At 40.8% G+C, this 22467-nt stretch overlaps 1 protein-coding gene across 1 annotated transcript in view; it reads left to right on the top strand.

The window, feature by feature from the left end:
* The window catches only part of Rab8b (RAB8B, member RAS oncogene family), a 73528-nt gene extending 51409 nt beyond the window's left edge, over positions 1 to 22119 (top strand). Inside the window, exons 2-8 of the mRNA XM_076576567.1 lie at positions 1499 to 1559; positions 4366 to 4426; positions 11463 to 11540; positions 12397 to 12486; positions 13598 to 13663; positions 17205 to 17255; positions 18046 to 22119. Of these exons, the coding sequence (XP_076432682.1) occupies positions 1499 to 1559; positions 4366 to 4426; positions 11463 to 11540; positions 12397 to 12486; positions 13598 to 13663; positions 17205 to 17255; positions 18046 to 18138 (500 nt within the window). The 3' untranslated portion in view covers positions 18139 to 22119. The remainder of the gene's footprint in view (positions 1 to 1498; positions 1560 to 4365; positions 4427 to 11462; positions 11541 to 12396; positions 12487 to 13597; positions 13664 to 17204; positions 17256 to 18045) is intronic.
* Positions 22120 to 22467: the final 348 nt, after the last annotated feature.

The raw sequence follows: 22467 nt of genomic DNA, 5'->3' as shown, positions 1-22467 counted from the left end.
CACCCGGAGGAGAGGGTGAGATCCAGTTGGTTTATGCATATGCATTACTGAAAGCTGGAGCTGGGAAGCAGGCTTTTTGGGTGCTTTCCACCTCCCTATGAAGAGGTATTATACATGGCTGCAGGATACCCCTCCACGCTCCAAATGCTGCGGTTACTGTTGAAGACTATTTATAGGACACACAGTTTATATGTGTTCTTGGAGAGTGTGGGAGACTGAGTTCAGTGTGTTAAAAGGTGAAAGAATGGGAAAAACTAAATACAGCTGAGTGGCCAGATGAGGAGGATTAGCAGATTGCTGTCCAGCTGTATTAGTCTCTGATCCCCACAGAGCCCTTATTCCTGGGGTTGGAGCTGTAGCTCAGTTGGGAGAGTGCTTACCCAGCCTGTAGAAAGCCCTAGATTACCCAGCACTTCCTAAGCTGGTGGTATGGGGTGGAGTGGTGTGCATATGGGCAATTCCACCACCTGGAAAGTAGAGATGCAGGAAGATCAATCCAGGGTCATCCTCAGCTACATAGTGATTTGAGGCCAGCCTGAGCTAATGAGGCCCTATTTTTTAAAAAAGCAGCTTTATTCCTGACAAATATTAAAGCATGCTGATAAGGCAAGGGTTTTGTGCTCCTTTGTAGAATAAGTCCTCAGTAAGTTGTGAAGTTTCGAGCTGTCATGGGGTGCGGATAGGGGAGGAGATGTTGAACTTCTGAAGTGACAGAGTCCCAAAGGACTTTCCTGTGTCACCCTTTAGGCCTGGTGTGCTTTGGCCTCGGGTTCACATTACACTGGTAGTTTGGAGAACAGCTTATGACTGGTTAAATGCATGTCAGATGTTGGAGGAGGCAGGCCTAGTCAAGCGAGTTCTTTGTTGTCCTTGTGTTTTCTCTCTGGAATTCTGAAGTGTGGCCAGGGCTAAAAACCATGCTGCTATTCAGTTGCAGACAGTAACCATCGGGACATTTATTAAGAAGCATATGAAGTCCCTGCTAATTGTATAAATAGAATAAGCCTTCCCTCCCTTGCAGGCAGCTGGGCGGAGTCTCGTGTTTTTTTTTTTCCTTAAGCTTGCAGGTTCTGACTAAAATGAAGAGAGGGGAAGACAATTGTTTTAAAGAGGCTCCATGGCCTTCTACAGGGAAAGGTCTGGGCATGAAGACTGAAAGCACTGTGTATATGTATTTCAGGAAGGAGAAAATATGTTATGTTCTCAGTTCTTCTGAATTATATAACTTTGCAGGATGTGGTCCATTTGTGCCCAGATAATGAGGCCTGTAATCCTGCATTTCACATGTGTGGGAATGCTTTGCAGAGTGATTAGCATTCCTTTCTCCAGCCTGTATTCAGAGGAAACATGCCATTCACACCCTCTGTGCGCTCACATTTTCCAGTGCGTTGGAGAGCTTTTTTTTTTTTTTTTTTTCAATAGAAATCTTTGTTCCCTCCCTAATAAGACTTGGATTGAATTTGAGGAACTTAGCATATCCTTCTTTGTTTTCTGGCAGGAATTGATTTTAAAATCAGAACGATAGAACTCGATGGAAAGAAAATTAAACTTCAGATATGGTAAGTAAAAAAATGAAGGCACATGGAGTTTCTATTTGAATTGGAAATGGAAAGTGGGGTTGAAATGAGAATCGGGGTGTTAAAGACATCGTGCCATCCCTCAGACCTGCCCTTTGTAAACAGCAAGGGAAATAAGCACTGCACATCCTCCTGTGGCAGAGGGGGGAGGTGAGAAGCAGAAACTGATCCAGAAGAGGTCCAGAGCCCATCTTCCAAAGCTCTATAACAGAAGAAACAAATTCTCAAAAGCAGAAACTACTTCTCCAGTACAGTTGCAGCTGTGACTCAGGATGCAGCAAAATGGCCGAGTGTCCCAGACCATGGACTTCTAGTCCCAGTATTCTAAATTGAGGACTTCAGGGAAAGTTCTTGCTTTTTGTCCATCCCTAAGAATACTTGGAGGGCAGTGGTGGCACACACCTTTAATCCCAACACTCAAGAGGCAGAGGCAGGCAGAGATCTTGAGTTCGAGGCCAGTCTGATCTACAGAGTGAGTTTCAGGACAGCCAGGACTACACATAGAAACCCAGTCTCAAAAAAACAAAAAAACAAAACAAAAAAAAAAAAACAACCCTTGAGCCACTGGTTCTCTGGTCCAGTTAGTCCTAGGTTAGGCGGAACCACTGTGGGAACATTGGTTTGGGTCTCTGATGAGGTCGAATAGCAGTGCCAGGGAATGCATGGCAGAGCAGACTGCTTGCTTTGTGGGCTAGGAAGGTCCAGGGCCCTCCAGTCCACTGGAAAGTGCTCGTGGTGATCTAAGGACTTCTCCCTAAGCCCCGTTCCCCAAAGATGTCACCACCTCCTAGTATCACCACCCCAAGCCTTTAAGATGTCATTGTTGGGGGAAACTTCTCCAAACCATTGGGCCTTCTCAGGCCCTGCTTCTTCTCACCTGTAAATAAGTTGGTTTGATATGAGTAGAGGTCCTCTATAGCCCTGATATTTTATAATTTATTAAATAGAGCCTAGTTAACTGAGAAATAAGGAAGAATATAAGTAATGCCTTGTCTTGCTTCAGGCCACTGTGAATTTAAAAAAACAAATTAAAAATTTTAAACACTTTTGATACCAAATGTATATGGGGTTCCCCTCTATACCCCCTGCCCAAGCAGTTCTCCGAAGGATACCACATGAGTGTTCTTTAACTTTAATTCTGGCACTGTCCACCTAGAGACAGCATCAGATACCATAGTTTGAGGGCATAATCCCACAGTCGGCTCTGTACTGCCGATGCCACTCGTAAGCAGTTAAGTTTGTCACCTATTACTTCCATACACATACACCCCTTGTTCTATCACAGAACTCGAAGAAACACATTCACCCTTAAAATTTTTTTCTTAGTGTGTGTGTGTGCGCGTGTGTGCGCATGTGAGCATGCATGCTAGTTCCAAATTAGTAGTGTATTTGTGTCAAGGAAATGTGATTAATCCACTCAAAGGCACTTGGCTTCTGTGTTCTCCTTGTTTGCCAAGCACAGAATAAGTTCCTCACTTTCCTAGTGCTGGTGGGGAAGAGAATACCAAGATACATGTTTGGTGTGCATCCCATCCGGTGCTCAGCCACTGAGACTTGCAATACTTGAGTCTCATTCAAGGCTGTGAGCTGTTTAGTGGCAGACACGGGACCATAACTCTCCTGAGCCTATTGTATCTTGCAGAATTAAGATGATAACATCACCCCACCTCATGCTGGGTTGCGGTGGGCATCACGTGAACACTGTGGAAGTATTTTGTAAAGTAGATATAAATATTAAGGTATTTACTGCTTTAATTGACTATTTCTTTTGAACCTTCATTCCTTGGTAGGGTTTAGTATGTATTAGATTTTCAATATATTTCTACAAATACCTCTCTTTTCTTTGCAATTAAATTGTATAATGTAGTTTATTTTAGTACTACAGGAAGTGAATTAATTCTGACTATAAATGGCAAATTTAAAAACAGTGATTTTCCCTTAAATATTAAGAAAATTTGGCTTCTTTTGTAGGATTTAGGTTATAAATTTAATTAGAAATGTCCACATTTCTTGGAGAGTGAGAGCGTAGTTTTTTTGTTTGTTTGTTTGTTTGTTTGTTTGTTTGTTTTTGTGTGTGTGTGTGTGTGTAGTGTGGTGTGGTGTGTGGTGTGGTCTGTGCTCCTGCTCACACAGCCCTGGTTTGCTGCTAGAGATGGAACTTGAGACCTTGGTAGGCTACATTCCCATCCTGTAATATATATTTTAGTGGTATGTGATCAACTCAAAAGAAAGAATAGGTGAAAGATTATGTAATTTTGAGATGTTAATGTTTAGTCTTTGGGAACTTGGAGAATGATGTTGGACTCCAGGTTCCTGTGGAATTAACTGCAGGCTGTGCTCTGAAGGTGTTCTGGAGGAGACGTGTTTTGTTCTGCTCTGCTGAGCAGAATGTACACAGTAGTAAGTCCAGTTCAGTAGTTTGCTTTGTACAAAATCACACATGCAGTCAAGAAAGCACGGTGCCTTAGTCATGTAGTGCTCAGAGAAAGGGCCGTCGCTGCCTCTGGGAGCCAAGAATCCAGAACTATTCTGTCGCCTCCCTCATGCCAGTTCCAGTGGGACCTGTTTGTTTATTTTCCTGTTGCTGCTTTTACCAGCAAGTCCTGGTTTTTCATCCAAGTTACTGTGGGTTCTAGCAGTGCCCGTGGACACCACTGCGTCCCCCTCTCAAGGCACAGTGTGCTGCCTCCACTGCACCGAGAGCAGATCAGAATCTATAACTTGGGGCCCTCGCCTGTGTTGCTGGTAACTTAAAGTCACTCTTTCCTTTCTTTGTTTCCAATTTTAGGGACACAGCGGGCCAGGAAAGATTTCGAACAATTACAACAGCATACTATAGAGGAGCCATGGTGAGTGAGTTTTGGGGTTTCTAACCCTTCAGGTGAAAATAAATGTACTGCCTCCTGTCAACATTGTATACTTCTATTTGATGATTTCTGTGTCAAATATTACATGGAAATGTTTCCAAGTATTTTCTGTATTAACTGTGAATGAATAGAACAAAATAAATTGCCTGTGATGGAAAAAAAATAAATAAATAGGGGTATTCATGCCTATGTATAGTTACGAAGCTAGAGTCTAGAACCACCTCATTCAGCAAGACCAGCTTGGTCCTGACTGGAGCAAACGAGGGAATGAGGAAAGAACAGACACATAGACACAAACACAGGTGAGCTGGGATCGGGTGGCCTGCGCTCACTCTGATGGAGCAGCACGTACACACAACATCTCAGAGCATTGATTACGTACAGAAGAGGAAGAGGAGCCAGTCTGTCTCCATAGGAGGTCTCAGTGGGGTGCAGTTCAGGCATTAGACATCTGAAGGAGGAACTGCAGTCTCCATGGATGCTTCCTGTACACTGTCAGCACATACACAGAGAGCAGAGGAAGGCTTCCTGTACGCTGTCAGCACGTACACATAGAGCAGAGGAAGGCTTCCTGTACGCTGTCAGCATGTACACATAGAGCAGAGGAAGGCTTCCTGTACGCTGTCAGCATGTACACATAGAGCAGAGGAAGGTTTCCTGTACACTGTCAGCATGTACACATAGAGCAGAGGAAGGCTTCCTGTACACTGTCAGCACGTACACATAGAGCAGAGGAAGGCTTCCTGTACACTGTCAGCATGTACACATAGAGCAGAGGAAGGCTTCCTGTACACTGTCAGCATGTACACATAGAGCAGAGGAAGGCTTCCTGTACACTGTCAGCATGTACACATAGAGCAGAGGAAGGCTTCCTGTACACTGTCAGCATGTACACATAGAGCAGAGGAAGGCTTTGCCGGTTCCTGAGCCTGACCCAGGGTAACCTTTGCTCATCCCCATGAGTCCTTATCAGTCCAGACTCTGTTCTCCTCACAAATTCACTAAGAGTTTCCTCGCCTCCCTACACAGCAAAGTGAAGGAAAACAAATTTTTAAATTCGAAAACAAGATTTTAAGGGTTTTAAAAAATTGTATTTGATTTTTAATAGCTTTATTTTGTGGTTAGTCTTTATAATAAGTAATCAAGCCATTAGTTAGATATTCTAGAACTCCTCTACATTCTGTGGAAGTAGTTATACATTTTTGTTACCTTTTTTCTTTTTGTTAGTACTTGATGGCAGTCTTAGCAAACACAACCCCTGTGACTAAGTGTTCCTTTCTTGTACTCTTTTGTCCCTCAGCCCTATGGCCATATCACCCTGTGTCTCTCTCAACCCCTGCAACCTGACCTTGCTTATGGCTTCTTGCCTGGCTAGGAAGTGGCTGAATGATTCATAGCTCTAGAGGACCTTGGCTGCCAGGACCTTCTTGGCTACTCCCGGGCATGTCCTTATTGTCATAGTTCCATCATCTGGTTGTTTTCTGCCCTCACATGCCTCTCTATTTAATGCATTTAGAGTGTCTCTTGTCTCTGAGCTGGTCCTGTGTGGTGCCGGAAATTCAATGGTGGATAAGCTACTTGGAATCAGAGGTGTGTGGGCTGTGCCTGGGATGTCAGGCCCAGGGTAGAGCTTCATCACTTGCTTTAGGCCGAGTTAGGGGCTGAGGCTCAGTGGTAGAACATGAGTTTAACATGCCTGATGTTAACTCTCTAGCACCAGAAACCAAATACATTAAGAAGGCGTAAGCCAAGCCCAAGTTTGAGCCTTGAATTTTGATGATATGCCCAGACAGTCTTTGAAAGTTAAACCTTTAAGCCCATGGAGCCCACATGATAGGTTGTAGGTACAGCCACTGAGACTCCTATTCTCCTGGGAATGACAGAAGGTAACAGAGCTACAGGGCTCTCCTTTGCATCCAGGAGGATATGCCCTGGATCCACAGGTCCTTCCACTACAGTACTGTCATCCCTTCTTCCTCTACTTCCCCTTGTCCACCATTATTTGAGTATTAGTAACTCATCTCTACCACAAGTTTGAGGGTCCTTTTCACGCTGTAGCATCCCACTAGCCATTTAATGTGTTCTCCACACTTGGTTCTGTGCTACTGTCTTAGTTAGGGTTTCTATTGTTAGGATAAAACACTGTGACCAAAGTCAACTGGGAAGAAAGGGTTTATTTCATCTTATAACTTATAGTCCTATCATCCAGGAAAGCTGGGGCAGGAACTCCAGGCAGGAACCTAAAGGCAGGAACTGATGCTAAGGCCATGAAGAAGTGCTGGTTCCTGGCTTGTTCCTCATGGCATGCTCAATTTGCTTTCTTACATAGCTCAGTACTCCTCAGTGGGCTGAACCTTCTCACATCAGTCATCAATAAGAAAATGCTCCTCATGCTTTCCCTATAGACTGATCTTATGGAGGCATTTTCTCAATGGAGATTCCCTCATCTCACATGACTCTAGCATATGTCAAATTGACAAAAAATAAAAAATAAAAAAAAACCCTAGCCAGAACAGATACTTTAAGATTGTAAGGAGTTTTATTATCATAAAGAGAGTTATTGCTGCTTTTTTATTTTGCTTACATTGGAATCAGAGGGAAGGGACTTCCTGTGTGTGGGCTACATTTGCTGGTATTTGTTTCTCTGGAGAAGATAAAAGAGAACATTTTAACAGGGAAGGTTTGGTATAGGTCACAGGTAACTTGATTAGAAGCATCTTAGACACACTGGTGTTTGTGTTGGCCAGTGTTTCACATTCTGGGGCTAGGTGGTCCCACCATTTCTATGTTCCCTTTCCCTTGAGAGTAGGCAGGAACACTACCTTGTGGAGTGAATGTCTCACTTGGATATTTGGCTCTAGTACATGATGTGAAGAAAGAGGCCAGTGGGATGTGTTAGTTATTTTAGACTCAAGGTGTGTCTGGATTTCTCATGTTTCTACTGCCTCATCTTTCTTCCTTACTTCACATAATCACATAATCACAGACCATTGCTATTCTGATTAATTCTGGCTTTTCATTGTGAAGGTAGGTATCTTGCTTTACTTTTCTCTTTTGTTTTGCTGTGTACAGTGCTGGTTCCTGACACAGTAGATGCTCAGTAAATACTTGCTGACAATGTGAATCAGTGGAAGACTCTCCAGAAAATGCTCTTCTGTTGAAGTCTTGGGTCTCTCAGGCTTCTTGTTCCTGTGAGCTATAGGGCTGTTGGTAGTCATGGCAAGCGTTGGTTGGTTGGATCAGGCACGCAACATTCTTCTGGAGTCTGCCACTATGTAGATTTCTTAGTTTTGTTTTAAACATGTCGGCAACTTTACAGGCTTTACAGTAAACCTTGATTGGACAATTAGGCTGTAAGGGGAAGAAGGGCCATATCATTACATCATTGTTACTTCTCATAGACCAGCAACTTCTGAATTCTTAGGCAACAATGCTCATTGTAGACTATATTAGATCTATAAAGTTTACCTGGCATACTTATTAATTTATAGTTCTAGCAGGTCAATATTAATATCAGTTACCATACAACCATAGGAAATAGTGTAATGACTTCTGCTGTTGAAATTAAAGAAGTAAGTTAGTAATAAATATCTGCTGTTTGTTGAGGCCAAGTTATGTCCTGAATTCTGGGTTAAGTAGTTTACAAATAATATCCTAGGAGATCCTCAGAAGAATCTCACGTTGGCAACTGAGAAAGCTAAAATACTGTCCCCCAGGGTCTCCCTGTTAAATACACGATGGCACCTAAGCTAGAAGCATCTAGCTTGAAAGCCTCTACCCCTCACACCACGCTGTTGAATTTCTGTGCTCACTAAAGGAAGGGGCATTTGAGGTAGACAGAGCACATGAATGATATTGCTTCATCATTTAGCCCAAAGGATAATAGCACTATAGTAGTTACTTGGTTAATTTTAACTGTAGATAGCTAAATATTCTGCATCAGTAATTATTGTTGTTTGTTTTTTCTTACTGTGGTGAACTATATGTAGCATAAAACTTCAGTAATTTTTCATTTTAAAAGTGCACTTTTTCACTTTTTTTAAAAACTCGTTTACAAAGTGTATAGCTGAAGTGAAATGTGCATTTGCAAGGAGGGGTGGGGTAGAGGAGAATATTGCTTATCATTTAAATAATTGCATGCCTTTTCTCCCAGCACTCAAGAGGTAGAGGCAGGCAGATCTCTATGAGTTCAAGGCTAGCCTGGTTTATATAGCAAGTTCCAGGTCAGCCAGGAATACATAGTGAGACTCTGTCTCAAACAAACAAACAAACAAACACATACAATACTTCTTCTCTTGCTGTTAAAAGTGGATCTACCTAAGTGGTATAAAAAGCTTTAAGAATTCCAAGAAATCATCCCAAATCCTACCTCCATGAGAGAAAACTCTTAATATTTTTTGTTTTCTGTCTTTTTTTGTCTAATGTGATTTGTCTCTGCTTACATTTATATTTACTGACAGAGTTGGAAGCCAGCCTGTGCAGGACTTTGCCTGCCATGCTGTGGAACTTAATTCTGAGAACAGTTGGAGGGTGCTGCAAATGTCTGAGCATTGAGTTGATGATCATGGGTGTCCTTTCAGAAAAGACTAGAAGAGGTCAGAGTGAGAGCAGGAGACAGCTGAAGACTGGGTTGAAGTTCCAGGAAAGACTGACTGAGGAGAATCTAAGAATCAGTACATGAGTGGAGGCAGTCAGGCTCTGAAGATACTGAATCATAGGATCTCCAGGACCTAGGGACTGGCTATGAGGGAAAGAACCAGGTGTTTCCACAGCTGCTGGGGTTTTATTGCCCTTCACCATGTGATAGTACAGGGAGAGCAGAAGACTTGGAAGGGACTCACAATCTATTTTGCTTACAAGAATGTATGGTGACTATAGGAGATACCTAACAGCTGGTGTTTACACAGTGTTCCCTAAAGGACATCTTGCCTTGTCTGTCTTCTTGGACACATCCTGTCCCTCCTCCCAATAGATCTGTGCATCTTATTAAGCTTTCTTTGACCTTCAATGACAGAATGCTATTGCTTTTTTTTTTTTTTTTTTGGCTATGTGGCAGGTACCTTGGGCTTGCTTCTTCATCAGTCCTAGCCCTTTTGTCAAGTTAACAACTTAACTCTACTCAGGCTTCATGCCTTGACTTTACTCATTTTCTCAGAGAAACTGTCCTCGCCACTTGAGCCACTTCTCCAGATAAGATTACGTTCCTGTTGTTTTAGTTCAAAGCTTCCCATGATTCTTTGTAGCAAGTGTCAGAATTCTAGTTCATTGTGCATTGGTCTGTTTCCTTCGTTAGCCATTCATGAGAAGAAGGGACCTTGGTTATCCTGTCCACTGCTCAGAGTACCTAGTGTAAGTAGAGTATTGGCACATAGTAGGTACTTATTATTCTGGAGAATTGGAAGGGTTTTTTAGTGTGTGTGTGTGTGTGTGTGTGTGTGTGTGTGTGTGTGTGTGTGTGTGAGAATATTGTAGATAAAGTTTTACTATGTAGCCTAGGCAGGTCTGAAGTTTTTCTCTGCCTTCTGAGTGTTAGGATTTCAAACATGTCAGGGTCAGCCACAGAATCAGTATCTCTGTCTCTCTATCTACTCTCTTAAGTGCTGGACATCAAGCCTGGAGTGCTTACCCATGCAAGGCAAGCACTCTACCACTGAACTACCAGCCCATTTCATATTGTTGAATGGATTGATATTTAGGTGCATATGGTACCTAGTACTCACAGTACTGAAGAATGGTCCTGGATATCCCTTGACTCCATATTTTCAGAGCCTGACCTCCTCTTCTCATGTATTAACTTATTAGATTCTCCTCAGTTAGCCTTTTCTGGAGCTGTATTATTATCTGGTCTTTTACTGTCTCCCTGCTTCCATGCTTAATCTATTCCAGTCTCTTTTCTGTAAGGGCACCACTGTGGATATCACTCGGTTTGCTGTGAATGTGTTGCTCTGATTGGTTAATAAATAAAGTGCTGATTGGCCAGTAGCCAGGCAGGAAGCATAGGCAGGACAAAGAGAGAGGAGAATGCTGGGAACAGGAAAGCTGAGTCAGGAGTCACCAGCCAGACACAGAGGAAGCAAGATGTAAAGATACCGGTAAGCCACAAGCCACGTGGCAAGGTATAGATTTATAGAAATGGGTTAATTTAAGATGTAAGATCTAGCTAGCAAGAAGCCTGAGCCATTAGGCCAAACAATTTTAATTAATATAAGCGTCTGTGTGTTTATTTGGGTCTGAGTGGCAGTGGGCTGGGCAGGACTAGAGAAAACTCCAGCTACAGGGCACAGGTGACCAGCTTACATAGTACTCACAGTACTGAATGTAAGGGCATATGTGACCAGCTCACACAGTATTCACAATACTGAAGAATGGTCTGGGCACTTAGGATAGAGGTGTTATTTGAATGATTTGGAAGGTAAATCTTTTAGATTTTACCTAGCAGGGGAATCTTGAAAAATATGATGACAGTGCTTTAGCTAACCCATGTAATAAATGCATTATGTTTTCATATGAGTTATTAGTGTTAAGACAAATGGTAACATTGTGAGCCTATGCTGAAAGCCTGTATTCAGTACAGGTAAGTCTGTATTGAAAGAACAAATTTAGAACAGTATGGTCTTGGTCTCAGTAGAGGAGTGAGAAGAACAGTCATCTCCGTTTGTAATAAGCAAGCCTGCCCTGGAAGCGTCCCTCTTCCTCTGAGCATTCACTGGCCCTGTCTTACTTAGCCTGAAGCTCCAGTTGGTGCCGATCATTATCACCTGAGGTCAGGTAGAAAGAGCAGCTCACATTTCCCACAATCTCTAATTCATTAAAGTTAACAGTGACAATGTTAACAGTTCATTTAGACTGTGAGACAGTAGCATAATTCATTAGCTTTTGCCTGCCTCTGTATTTTTCAAATTTATTATGAATCCCTCTTTCAAGACCAACAGAGACAAGAGAGAGGCAGGTAGGCATGTCCTGCATTGTGAGCTCTAAGTGTGAAGTATAACATAAAGCTTTTTGTTTCCTCCCATAGGGAATTATGCTGGTCTATGACATTACCAATGAAAAGTCCTTTGACAATATTAAAAATTGGATAAGAAACATTGAAGAGGTATGTATGGAAGGAGAGTGCCAATGCTGGACAGAAGCCTACTAGGAACATGTGGTAGGCTATTGCTTTCTCCTGGAGGTGGCTGCTGCTGAGCAGCAGAATGGGCAGGACAGGCCCACCCTGCCCACTGGAAAAAAGCTAGATCCCCAGTGGTGCCAGGACAACAGCTGTGTATAGATAGTAGACAGAGGAGCATTTTCCTGTTTAAACTCAGGTCAGAGCTTAGACACAACCTAATCTGGGTCCCCGTTGTCTACCTAAGGAAACAGGAGAGGAAGGAGTGACCTGCCAGTGTCCATAGAGACTTGAAGACAGAGCCACAGCTAAGATGCTCTTGTATATTTCTGTAACTTTTTTTTTGCCTTTCTAACATTTTTTCCTCTGTAGATATTTGAAATTTGGGTTAGTTCCAGGATAGTTGGTACTAAGTTTTCTTTGAAATCTCTGTGGCATTTCAGAAAGAAACTGACTAGGAAATAATTTAGCACATTAAAATGAACCCACATAGTTGATGTTTTTAAATAGTTCAGAACCCAGGTTACTTTCTCCAGTCACTCAGTACTTAATTTTTTTTCTGTTTCAGACTGGAATAGTTGAAGGTTTAGCTGTTGTATATGAGTTATGAGAATGAGTCTGTGAGCCTTTTGGGGGAAATGTTTGCATAGGCCCTGTGAGGGCTCTAAGCTGAAGTAATTCTCCCTTCTCCCTTTAAACGGTTCTCTGACTTGGGCTTGTGATGCATGGAAGATGTTTTTGTTGCTGAACAAGCCGCCATGTTTCTGACAGGTTGGGGTTTTCCCACCGAAGCTCTGTGTCTGTCGCAGGCCGTGTTTACAATGCACTCTTTCCCCTGCAGCACGCCTCTTCCGATGTCGAGAGGATGATCCTGGGGAACAAGTGTGATATGAATGACAGAAGACAGGTGTCTAAGGAAAGAGGGGAGAAGGTAAGCTTGACCCAGAGGAACAGGGGGGATCTGCTCCCAGCCCAGAGGAACAGGGGGGATCTGCTCCCAGCCAGCCTTCGTTCTCTTGGTATTGATTTACATTGTTAAGATGTCTGTTTTGGTCCTTTAAGAACTTGCTATCAAACAACAATGAGATGTAGTCTGTACTTGGATAGTAGGAATTAGTATTCAAATCCAACCCCGTTTATACCATTCGGTCATGACTCAGCCCTAGAGAATGCTGGGAGATACAGACTGGCCTTTCTTAAGATCCATCAGCTCTTGTTCAGGCTCTTTTAGATTTGTGTGAAAACCTCAGCTTTGAAGTTACAATAACTCAGTTTCTGAAAAAATATACTAGGGTAAGTGAAATTTCAACCATAATCACTTTCCAGTTCACTGTTTTCCTTAAGCATTTGGTACAAGTTAGCTTCAGCTCATGAGCAGTAAGCTCCTTGTAACTGACCAGCTACGGAGGTGACATTTACAGGTGCCTGTCTGTCTTGCATCTGTAGAGCAAACGGTTACTTTTTGTGCACATTTACTTACGGTATTTGCTCAGTTCTTAGAGACTTTCTCCAGTGATAGGTGCAAACACACTTGGTTTTTCAGTCTGAGTACCAACTTGCCCTTGGAAACCTTCACTTAATTTGAGTAGTGTTACATGGGTTAGGACCCTGAAAATAGATGGAAATGTGAAAAGAGTTCAAGTTTGCCATTCTGTTGTGGAATAGAATAGTTCATTCCGAAAGGAAAGTCAGGCTAGTTACACCTGGAGAATTGTGCTCCTGGAGACAAGATAAAGGAGTAAATGAATCCCAGGCAGGTGCTAAGCTGAGGCTCCATCTAGTAGTTTTTCTTGTGTGTTTATTAGAGACCCCCAAGTACAGCAGAACAAATTTCTAACATGACATTTTAAGTAGGAGCTGTGTCATTTTTAGACTAAGTTAAATTATAAAATTTAAAGCACAGTACAAGAAAACAAAACAAAATAGAAAACCATAGGAGTTCTGGCATAGATTCTTGGGGGCTTTGAAAAATGTACAATCTGCTAAGGGCTTTGTATGTCTCAGCCACTTTTACTAAATTTGATTTCCTGTTTGTCTTTCAGTTAGCAATTGACTATGGGATTAAATTTTTGGAGACGAGTGCAAAATCCAGTACAAATGTAGAAGAGGTAAGAACTGTACGGTGACTCACTGGGTAGCAGCTCAACCTGGTAAAAGCTTTTACGTCTTGGACTTTTACATAGACTCTGCTCCCTGGATTTCTAGCATGCAGCCTCCACATGGTTATGTTAAGATTGCTCAATTAAGATTCTCGGAAGAGGGGAGATACAAGTTCATTCTAAGTTCATTGCAGCCGTTTGTTTGGGATGTTAGCAATCACAGACTCAGTGTCCGCTGCTCATTTGTCATCAACCTCTGCTAGCCTGCAGCAGACAAGCTGAGTCACTTGAGTTAAAGTGCTGTCTCTTGAACGGGCTCCCTTGTGTATGCATTTGAAGTAGATTAAGCATGACACATAATGCTATGGCATTTAGTAGATAGAAGAAAGTGTTTTTCATAGATTAGTCTTAATACATTTCCATTAAGTTAGCTGTTACAACAAGATTATCTGGGGGCTGGTAAGGGTGAAGGAGCTTGCCAGGGAACCCGAGTTTGAGCTCTGGGATCCATATCCTCCGACTGCCATACCCCTACACACAAACACAATAAGCAAATAAAATGTAATAAAATTTTTTTTAAAAAGGTCATCTAAGGTCTTCAAAGAGCAGATGGAAATGATAATTTTATGATCAATTTAAAAAAATTAACACATATAACCAGTATTTGTACCCTTTGTGAAGAAAACCTGCTCTAGAAAACTCTAGATGATCTGTTTCTTTTTTTTGGCCGTTCAGTTCTTTATTAGACTGTCAGGTGTTTTAGACAGGCACAGTAAAACAGCTTCACAGAGTTAAACAAATGCAACCTAAACACCTTAAAATAATATTCTACAACATTTTTCCCCTTTTTGTCTAAATAAAAAGAAAGGTTTTAACTTTAACATAGTAAAACTATACACAACAAAACAGTTATCAATTAAGAATTAATTTACAATATTCAGTCCATTTACATTTAGCAAATTGAGAAAGCATTCCACCATCCATCTATCTTAGTGACTCCAAAGCTTTACAAATAATTTACTTTCTATCATAACTAAGGAAAACTGCAGTTATAACTATCTAGTCTTCAACTCCATCAAAGACCCAGAAGGATGCATTACTATCTAACAACAGAGACATTAGGCTGCCTGGATAGTCACCCAAAGTTCTTCTGCCACATTGGGGCATCCATCTTCAGCCTACAGGTCCAGAATATCTAGCAAACATTTCAGTGAAGCAGGAGATTTGAAGGACTGTCTTTTCTTGTTTTGGCAAAGTTTAACAGTCTTTTTCCAGTGTATCCTGAATGTCCAGTCTGCACAGCACATTGTCAGCAGTCAAAGGCAAGAAACGTTTCTTTGCCCAGTGGCTAATCTTGCCACAATGAAAGCAAGCTCCATAAGGAGTTTCTTCTTTGCTCATCATCTTCTCTGATGTAAATTGGTACTGCCAGGAGCAGATGTATCTCACTGTCATGAAAAATCTTAAGTTAACAAAACATTTTATTTCATTTTATTAAATTTTTTTTTGGGGGGGTGGTTCTTAGGGTTTTATTGTTGTGAAGAGACACTATGACCAGAGCAACTCTTTTTTTTTAAAAACATAAAAACAGGTTATAATTCAAAAGTTCAGCGTTATTTGAAACTAGAAAACATTTTCTCTTTAGAAAATAGTAAAAATGATAACATTTCCCAATAAGCCCTTTTAAGCCAAATAATAGCTGAATTATACATATAAATATTGATTAGATTCTGGGATACAGAAGAACCCTATCTTTATCCCTTCAGAGAGCTATGTTTTACTTAAGTTGTGTAAGTGAGAATCCTATTCATCTTCTCCTTCACTGATTTACGGCAGACGTTTTTCTATAGGCTAATCCATAATCTAAAAAGATTTCAGTCTGTTTCTTTACCTGCTGTGAATAGAGTTAGTACCTGTGCTTAATGATCCTGACAGTTCCAACTAAGCTTCAGTAGCTTGGCTTCTTCACTCCTTCCTTACACAGTGGCTAAAATATCAAGACTTACATGGCCTTAGTAGTCAATGAATACTTGTCAGAACTTCTTTCTTCAAAATAATCAGCACTCATTTTTCAGTGTTGAAAAACAGGAAATTGCCACTGATTTATTTTCATAAGCATAGATAAAAAGGAAACAAAAAAAGGAAAGCAAGCTCTCTTCTTCCATGAGAGATTCCTTCTACCAACAGGGAGTGAGGTGGGTGGGGTAGTGGCTCATATGCCAGCTCCTGAGGGGCACCCCTTAATCTTGGCCACAGAATGGATTTCATACCTCTGTGGAAACAGAGTAAAAGTGATGACAGATTTGTTGTTGTTGTTTGTATTTTGTTTTGTTTTGTTTTTTTGTTGTTGTTTTTTGAGACAAGGTTTTTCTGTGTAGTTTTGGTGCCTGTCCTGGATCTCACTTTGTAGACCAGGCTGACCTCGAACTCACAGGGATCTGCCAGGCTCTGCCTCCCAAGTGCTGGGATTAAAGGTGTGTGCCACCACCTCCTGGCTTTTTTTTTTAAAGAGCCAGTGAGCAAAGTGGGTTATCTCAGCTTCCTTTTAAATTTATTTCGTGTGTGTGTGTGTGTGTGTGTGTGTGTGTGTGTGTGTGTGTGTGTGTGTGTGGTTTAACTGAGTTCCAGGAACTGGTAGTTTTGAAGTTTTAAGGCATGGAAGATTTTGTGTACTTAGGTATGCCCTCAGAAGAAAGAGGTCAGAAAGAAAAGTATTGATTTTTGTGAAGATGGACTTTTAGAACTATAGTTTAATCCATAATTGTACGTAAATCACTTCTTGCACAGATATTAGTGTATACTGGATAGTTTTATGTCAAGTTAAAGTCATCTGAGAGGAAGGGACCTCAGTTAAGAAAATGTCTCCAGAAGATGTAGGCAAACCTGTAGGGCATTTTCTTAATTCTTAGTGATTGGTGGAGGAGGGCTGAGCCTATTGTGGGTGGTGCCATCCCTGGGTTGGTGGTTCTGGGTTCTATAAGAAAGCAGGCTGAGCAAGCCATGAGGAGCAAGCCAGTAAGCAGCACCTTCCATGGCCTATGTATCAGCTCCTGCCTCCAGGTTCCTGCTGTGCTTAAATTCCTGTCCTGACTTCCTTTGATGATGAACTGTGATGTGGAAGCTTAATGATCTGAATAACCCTCTCCTCCCCGAGTTGCTTTGGTCATGGTGTTTCATCACAGCAATAGTAACCCTAAGACAAGCATCATCTGGGCCAGAGGTTGAAACCTTTCCTTTCGGGAATAGGGTGGTTTAAACAAAGCCTAACTCTCCAGTTTTTAGTGTATTGAGGAACTGTGTATGCCATGTTAGGAACTTGTGGCAGATATTACATACATAAAATATTTGATGAATGAATGACAATGTGACAACATTGGACAATATGATGTAACTGAAAAAGCCATTAACATGTACATGCTAGGATTTTAATTATACTACTCTTTTCAGTTAGAAACTCTGAAGTGTTATATTCACAAATAAATAATAAAAATTCTGTATTTCTGTTTTGAAATATAACATTTAACAATAACTTTGTTTATTTTATCTTTAGGCATTTTTTACACTTGCACGGGATATAATGACAAAACTCAACAGAAAAATGGTTTGTATCACTTATAGTTTTTATTTTTATGATACCTTTTAGTTTGGCACTCAACAGGCTGGACAGCATTATAATGTGCTCACATTAAACTTATTTGTTCCTGATGCTTTCAGATGATTGCACCAGGCTTATAATTTCTATTGCTTCAGGGTTGTTTCTGCATCACAGCTGTCTCAGCTCTTTCCTCTGGCTCTTAAGTGGTAGTTAATTGACTTTGTATCAGAATAGTGAAAATAATAATGGCAGAAATTGCTTTTTTCATAAAATTATCTAGTTCAATTTTCATATAATATGTATTTATATCTATCTAATGATGATCTTGGAGTTGCTCAAGTTGGCTTCCATTTGAACCATCAGTGATGAATCTTTAGGACACCCGAATGTTTAATGTGGATCCTCATGAAACTATCTGCCTTCTGTTACCAACTCTTCTTACCTCTAACTTGATTGTCTACTGCCTTAGCCCTGTTCCCATCATTATCCTTGACACTACAGGCCTTGGCTGATATTGCCTTAAACTAGATATAGGTGTGTCCTACCTAACACCTGGTTAAAACAAAATGCTAGTCAAGCCAGCCTAAGACTACTTTGTCTCTTTAATCCACCACTGGCAAAGAAGACAGTGCTGAGACCTAACTAATTCCTTCTGATAGAACTTGGCAGTGAGCACAGGTGAGAGAGTGTACCAGAGCGTATTCCCCACATGGTGTGCTTTTACTCTGTAGGTAATTGGGGTCAAGCCATGAAATCTTGGTTTCCTTAGCAATCAATTTCATATCCTGTTTTTCAGAATGACAGCAATTCATCAGGAGCAGGCGGGCCAGTGAAAATAACCGAAAACCGGTCCAAGAAGACCAGTTTCTTCCGCTGTTCGTTGCTTTGATGAACTCTTCACTTCTGAGAGACTGCAGCATACCTAGAGGGCCCTTCCCTGCCTCTCTGAAAGCACAGGTTACCCAGCCTCAGAGTCACCTCACCCGGCTGCTGCGGAGAGCACCACGGAACTCTAGACCTCTCAACACAGAACGCCAAGTGGATCCCAGCCTCGTGGCCTAGCAAAAGAGCAGGCTCCTTTCTTCAGACATGGAAGCATGCCGTGGAGACACATGCGGGACCTAACTGGTTCTTCCTTGTTTTACTGCCTGTCCCGGAAGCTGCTTTCTTTCTTTCCACACGAGTGTCAGCCTTTCTCTGGTCCAGCATAATCTCAGACTCCTAACTGAGCACTTTAGTGGCAGGAAGTTCTAGACTTACATATCTGGGGATGTTTAAAGACAGCAGAACATTAAACAGAGGTTGATGTACTAAAATTCAAGGATGGTTGGCCTGGGTCATATGGTCATATGCATTTATCAGAGGGCTTTGACTTGCAGTGTTCTACTGATAAACTTGTAAAAGAGACCACATCATCTTCATCTTTTCAGGTGGTTATCAGCTTGGCTCATCCCTGAGTAGCTGTATCCCTTTTTAGGTTGGCTGCCACTGCCTCCTCCCTGGAAACAGCAAGAAGAAAGCACTCCTCTGCTTCTGAGGGTCGTATTTGCTGCCCCTCCCCCTGCCTGACTTCTTGTCATTATTTCCTTATCTAAACCACTAATATCTGCAAGCACTGCTGTGTCTGCCAGTGAACTTCATGAGCTGAGATTTCACAGAGGGAGAGAAATGGTCATTAGGGCTTTATTTTCACATCCGTCTATGGTCTTGTCACACCAGAATATGTAATATATTCTTTCTCAATTTTACCCATTAGTTTGTATTACCCACTTCTTAACCATAATCCCTGCCAGTGAGAAAGTTAACAAAGGTTAGATTTAGATTTCAGTTTGTAGAAAACATACCTATATGGAGAGAAATTAAACATGTTGGTGTAAGATAGCTGTTAGTAATGTTGAAAATAGTGACTTTTGGTTCTATTTGGGGTTTAAAAAATATAAAAAAGCAATTAGACCTAGCACATCCTCCAGAAATCTTGTCTTTTCATTAGAGCACATAGGATCCAGGTTTGGGCTTTTCAGCCGTTGCTGAATGTGTCGGACCCAGCCCTTTTCGTTTAGGTTTGTACTTGGAGAAGTGGGGTGGCTGTCCAGGCCAGAGGCGGCCCAAAGCTTTGCTGCCTTTCTCACCAAATGCTGGTTCTGATGTTTCTTTTGTGGATAAACCACCACACTAGAGGGGGTAGGAGGTATTCAGTGTTAACTTATGTGCCAAATCCAGATCATAATGTCACTGCTGTTGTTCTAGTCTTCAGTGTCCTAACACCGAGGGCACCAAAACAGGTGACGGGGAAATGAACTGGTAGCGATCACTCCCCGGTCTTGTGCTGTCCGCAGAGAACCGGAAGTGGAAATGGACACGGATAGCTGGTTACGCAGAGAGTTCTGCCTCAGTGCTTGGACCGGTCAGGCCTCCCTGTCTGTTGGAAAACTCAAGCATTCCAGTGGCTGCAAGTGTACCAGAGTTATTTTTGGTGGATTCTCTGACTTTACTGTTGACAAACTAAAGCCTTTTCTTCTTTTTCCCCCCTTACCTGTCGACTTAAAGTCACACATTACTGTCCAGGTGTAAGTAGTTCTTTCAGTGAGAATTGATTGTAAGTCTGACATCTTCAAATTAAATACATTTTTGAAAAGAAACGGTATTTTCTTAGAAATATCTTATCACTACTTTTCTAGGGGAAAAAAAGTTCAAGCAGTTACAATGGTAACAAAGTACTTTCCAAAAAGCAGGAGCTGTGACACCATATACGAATGTAATTCTCTTAGTATTTACCTCTGACTGTTCGGTGTCTTAACACTTTGGTTTCTATCTCAGGGGCTGTCTGCAAACCAAAACTGACATGTTCTGTGGTCAGCTTTTTTTTCTTAATGCTTTTGATTTCTTCACTCTTCTTGTGTCTTTTGTGGTTAATAACTAGTCTCCATGAACTTCTCTTTGAATGAGCCTGTAAATGTTAGGTGAGTCTAAAAGTGCTCTTTGAAGTAGCAGCAAACTGGGAGTATATTCTCTGTTATATAGAAATAAATTGTTCTTGCTATTTTCTTACATTTAGCTTTGCTAAATTGTATATAATTTGAGCTCAGACCATAGGAAATTCACTTTCTGCATGGTAAAAACCCAACAAATAGTCTACTTTGCTTAATAGTGTACATATGATGCATTATTTTTTTCTATTTGTAGATGACTTTAGTGACAGATAATTGTCTGTTCCCTGCTGAAACTGAAGAAATCTAGATTTTTTTTAATGTGTGTGTGTGAACATTGTTGTGGTCTTACAGATAGGGTACATAGAGATTTTTGCAGCAGTATTAGTGATTCAGTGGCTGCACTTTATTATTATTGAACTAATTTTTTGACAACAGTTGAGCTCAGAATTTTCAAATAGAGTCTGAGGGTACCAGACAGTGGAGTGTGCTGTAACTAAGTAGCATGTGAATCAGTTGATTGTCAAATGTTTCACTGGGAACCTGTTCTAGCCTTTTTCTTCAGATGCTAATGAAGCGATCTCCCAGCGCATCGGTCAGTAGGTGCCGCAGGGCTTCTTATGTTCATGTGGACATCTTATGCAGTCTTTGTTATAAATTTCCTGAATTATTGTTCATGTGGACAGCTTATGCAGTCTTTGTTATAAATTTCCTGAGAACTAACTCTTTACTCTGAAGGACTATTTTTTTTTTAATTATACCTCATTTAGCTAACTAATAATATTCTAATACCTGGTAGAAAAACAGTGAGCCAGCCTCTAAGCATTCAACAAAATTTAGACAGCATGTTTTTGTTTTGTCTTGTTTTGAACTGAAGGCATCCTTGGAAAGGAGAAATGTGATACCTTAGTTTCAAATAAAGCATGCATGTCACTATCCAGTAACATACAAAAAAAAAAAAAATGTTACTGCCCTGCCCATTAATGAACTTAGTTGTGCAATATACATGGATTGTTCCGAGGTTTATGAGTAAGAAATTACTACTGCATTTTACAGGCTCCAAATGCTGAGAATCTCTATTAGGGTTTATGAAGTGTCTTCCTGTGAGCAGTAAAATAACAAACTAAGCAGACTTTCTTTTCAGGCATATGACTTAGATGCTTTTATAAATATATCTTAATCTTTAAAGATGAGATTCTAAGCCTAGAATTTTAAAACCACATTTCATTGTGTTGGTTTACTGATCTCAAAATTTCTTCAGTTCAATTTTTTTGACTTAAAAAATAAAGTAAAACAAAAAGACCTTCCTTTTTCTTTCTCATCACACCCAGTGGCAGAGAGGGCTGTCTGAAGTCCCTTGAATCAGAAGGAGGTCAGGATAGATTCATAAAATTTATGAATGTCATGTTTATTAAAAAGAAACTAAACAACTGAGTACAGATATGAAAACCAGCAAGCATTTGTTTTAAGGATTTTCCAGATTTTAACTTTGTATCTTGAAATGTGTGCCATATGCCAGGAACTAACAAAACTTCATATTTCATCTTTGTACCTTTTTTTAAAAGTGAACTTATGATTGTTCATTCCAATGGCCTTACAGATGGGTTTGTCTTGACTGTGTGCAGCTGCTGCTGCTGCTCCCTTAATGCAAAATGCCATGAACTGTCTGATTCAAATCATGCCCCTATGGGAACTAGGGAGTGTTTTCATAGACTTCTACTTGTGTGCTTACACATATTTTATTTTGCTCCAGTGGCTTACTGTGGCAAGCTCCTGTGGATAATATGGACCTGTCATGTGGTTGGTCTGTTGAAGCCAGTTCATTAACTGTACTGATACTGATGCTGTGTTTTTTTAAAAAAAAAAAATGGATTTTATTCCAGGTGAACTTTTTTTTTTACAATAATGTTCATCTAAAATAAAAACTACATAATGAAAATGTCCATGACTCTTAAGTGGATTGCATATTTTAGAATATATATGGCTTTTAAACTGTATTTTAATTGATCTATGTTCATTTTATATGATACTGAGTTTCATAAGGATATTTTAATGCAAGTATATAAGGTACATTGAGTATATTACCTCCCTGTACCCTGTCACCTTCCCATATTTCCCTTCCCTCTCCCTTTAGTTCCTGTATTTCCTTAGACAGATGTTTTACACACACACACAGACACACACACACACACACGGTTTTATGTATTGATATAAAATCTAGAACCTATAAATGAGGGGAAACATCTGAGTGCTAGAACTAAAGGTGTGAATCCTGATTTTATTCAGACTGG

The sequence above is a fragment of the Peromyscus maniculatus genome, chromosome 7 (assembly GCF_049852395.1).
Source record: "Peromyscus maniculatus bairdii isolate BWxNUB_F1_BW_parent chromosome 7, HU_Pman_BW_mat_3.1, whole genome shotgun sequence".
NCBI classification, from domain to species: domain Eukaryota; kingdom Metazoa; phylum Chordata; class Mammalia; order Rodentia; family Cricetidae; genus Peromyscus; species Peromyscus maniculatus.
The sequence above is the reverse complement of the archived record's forward strand: the minus strand, read 5'-3'. Positions and strand labels throughout refer to the sequence as shown.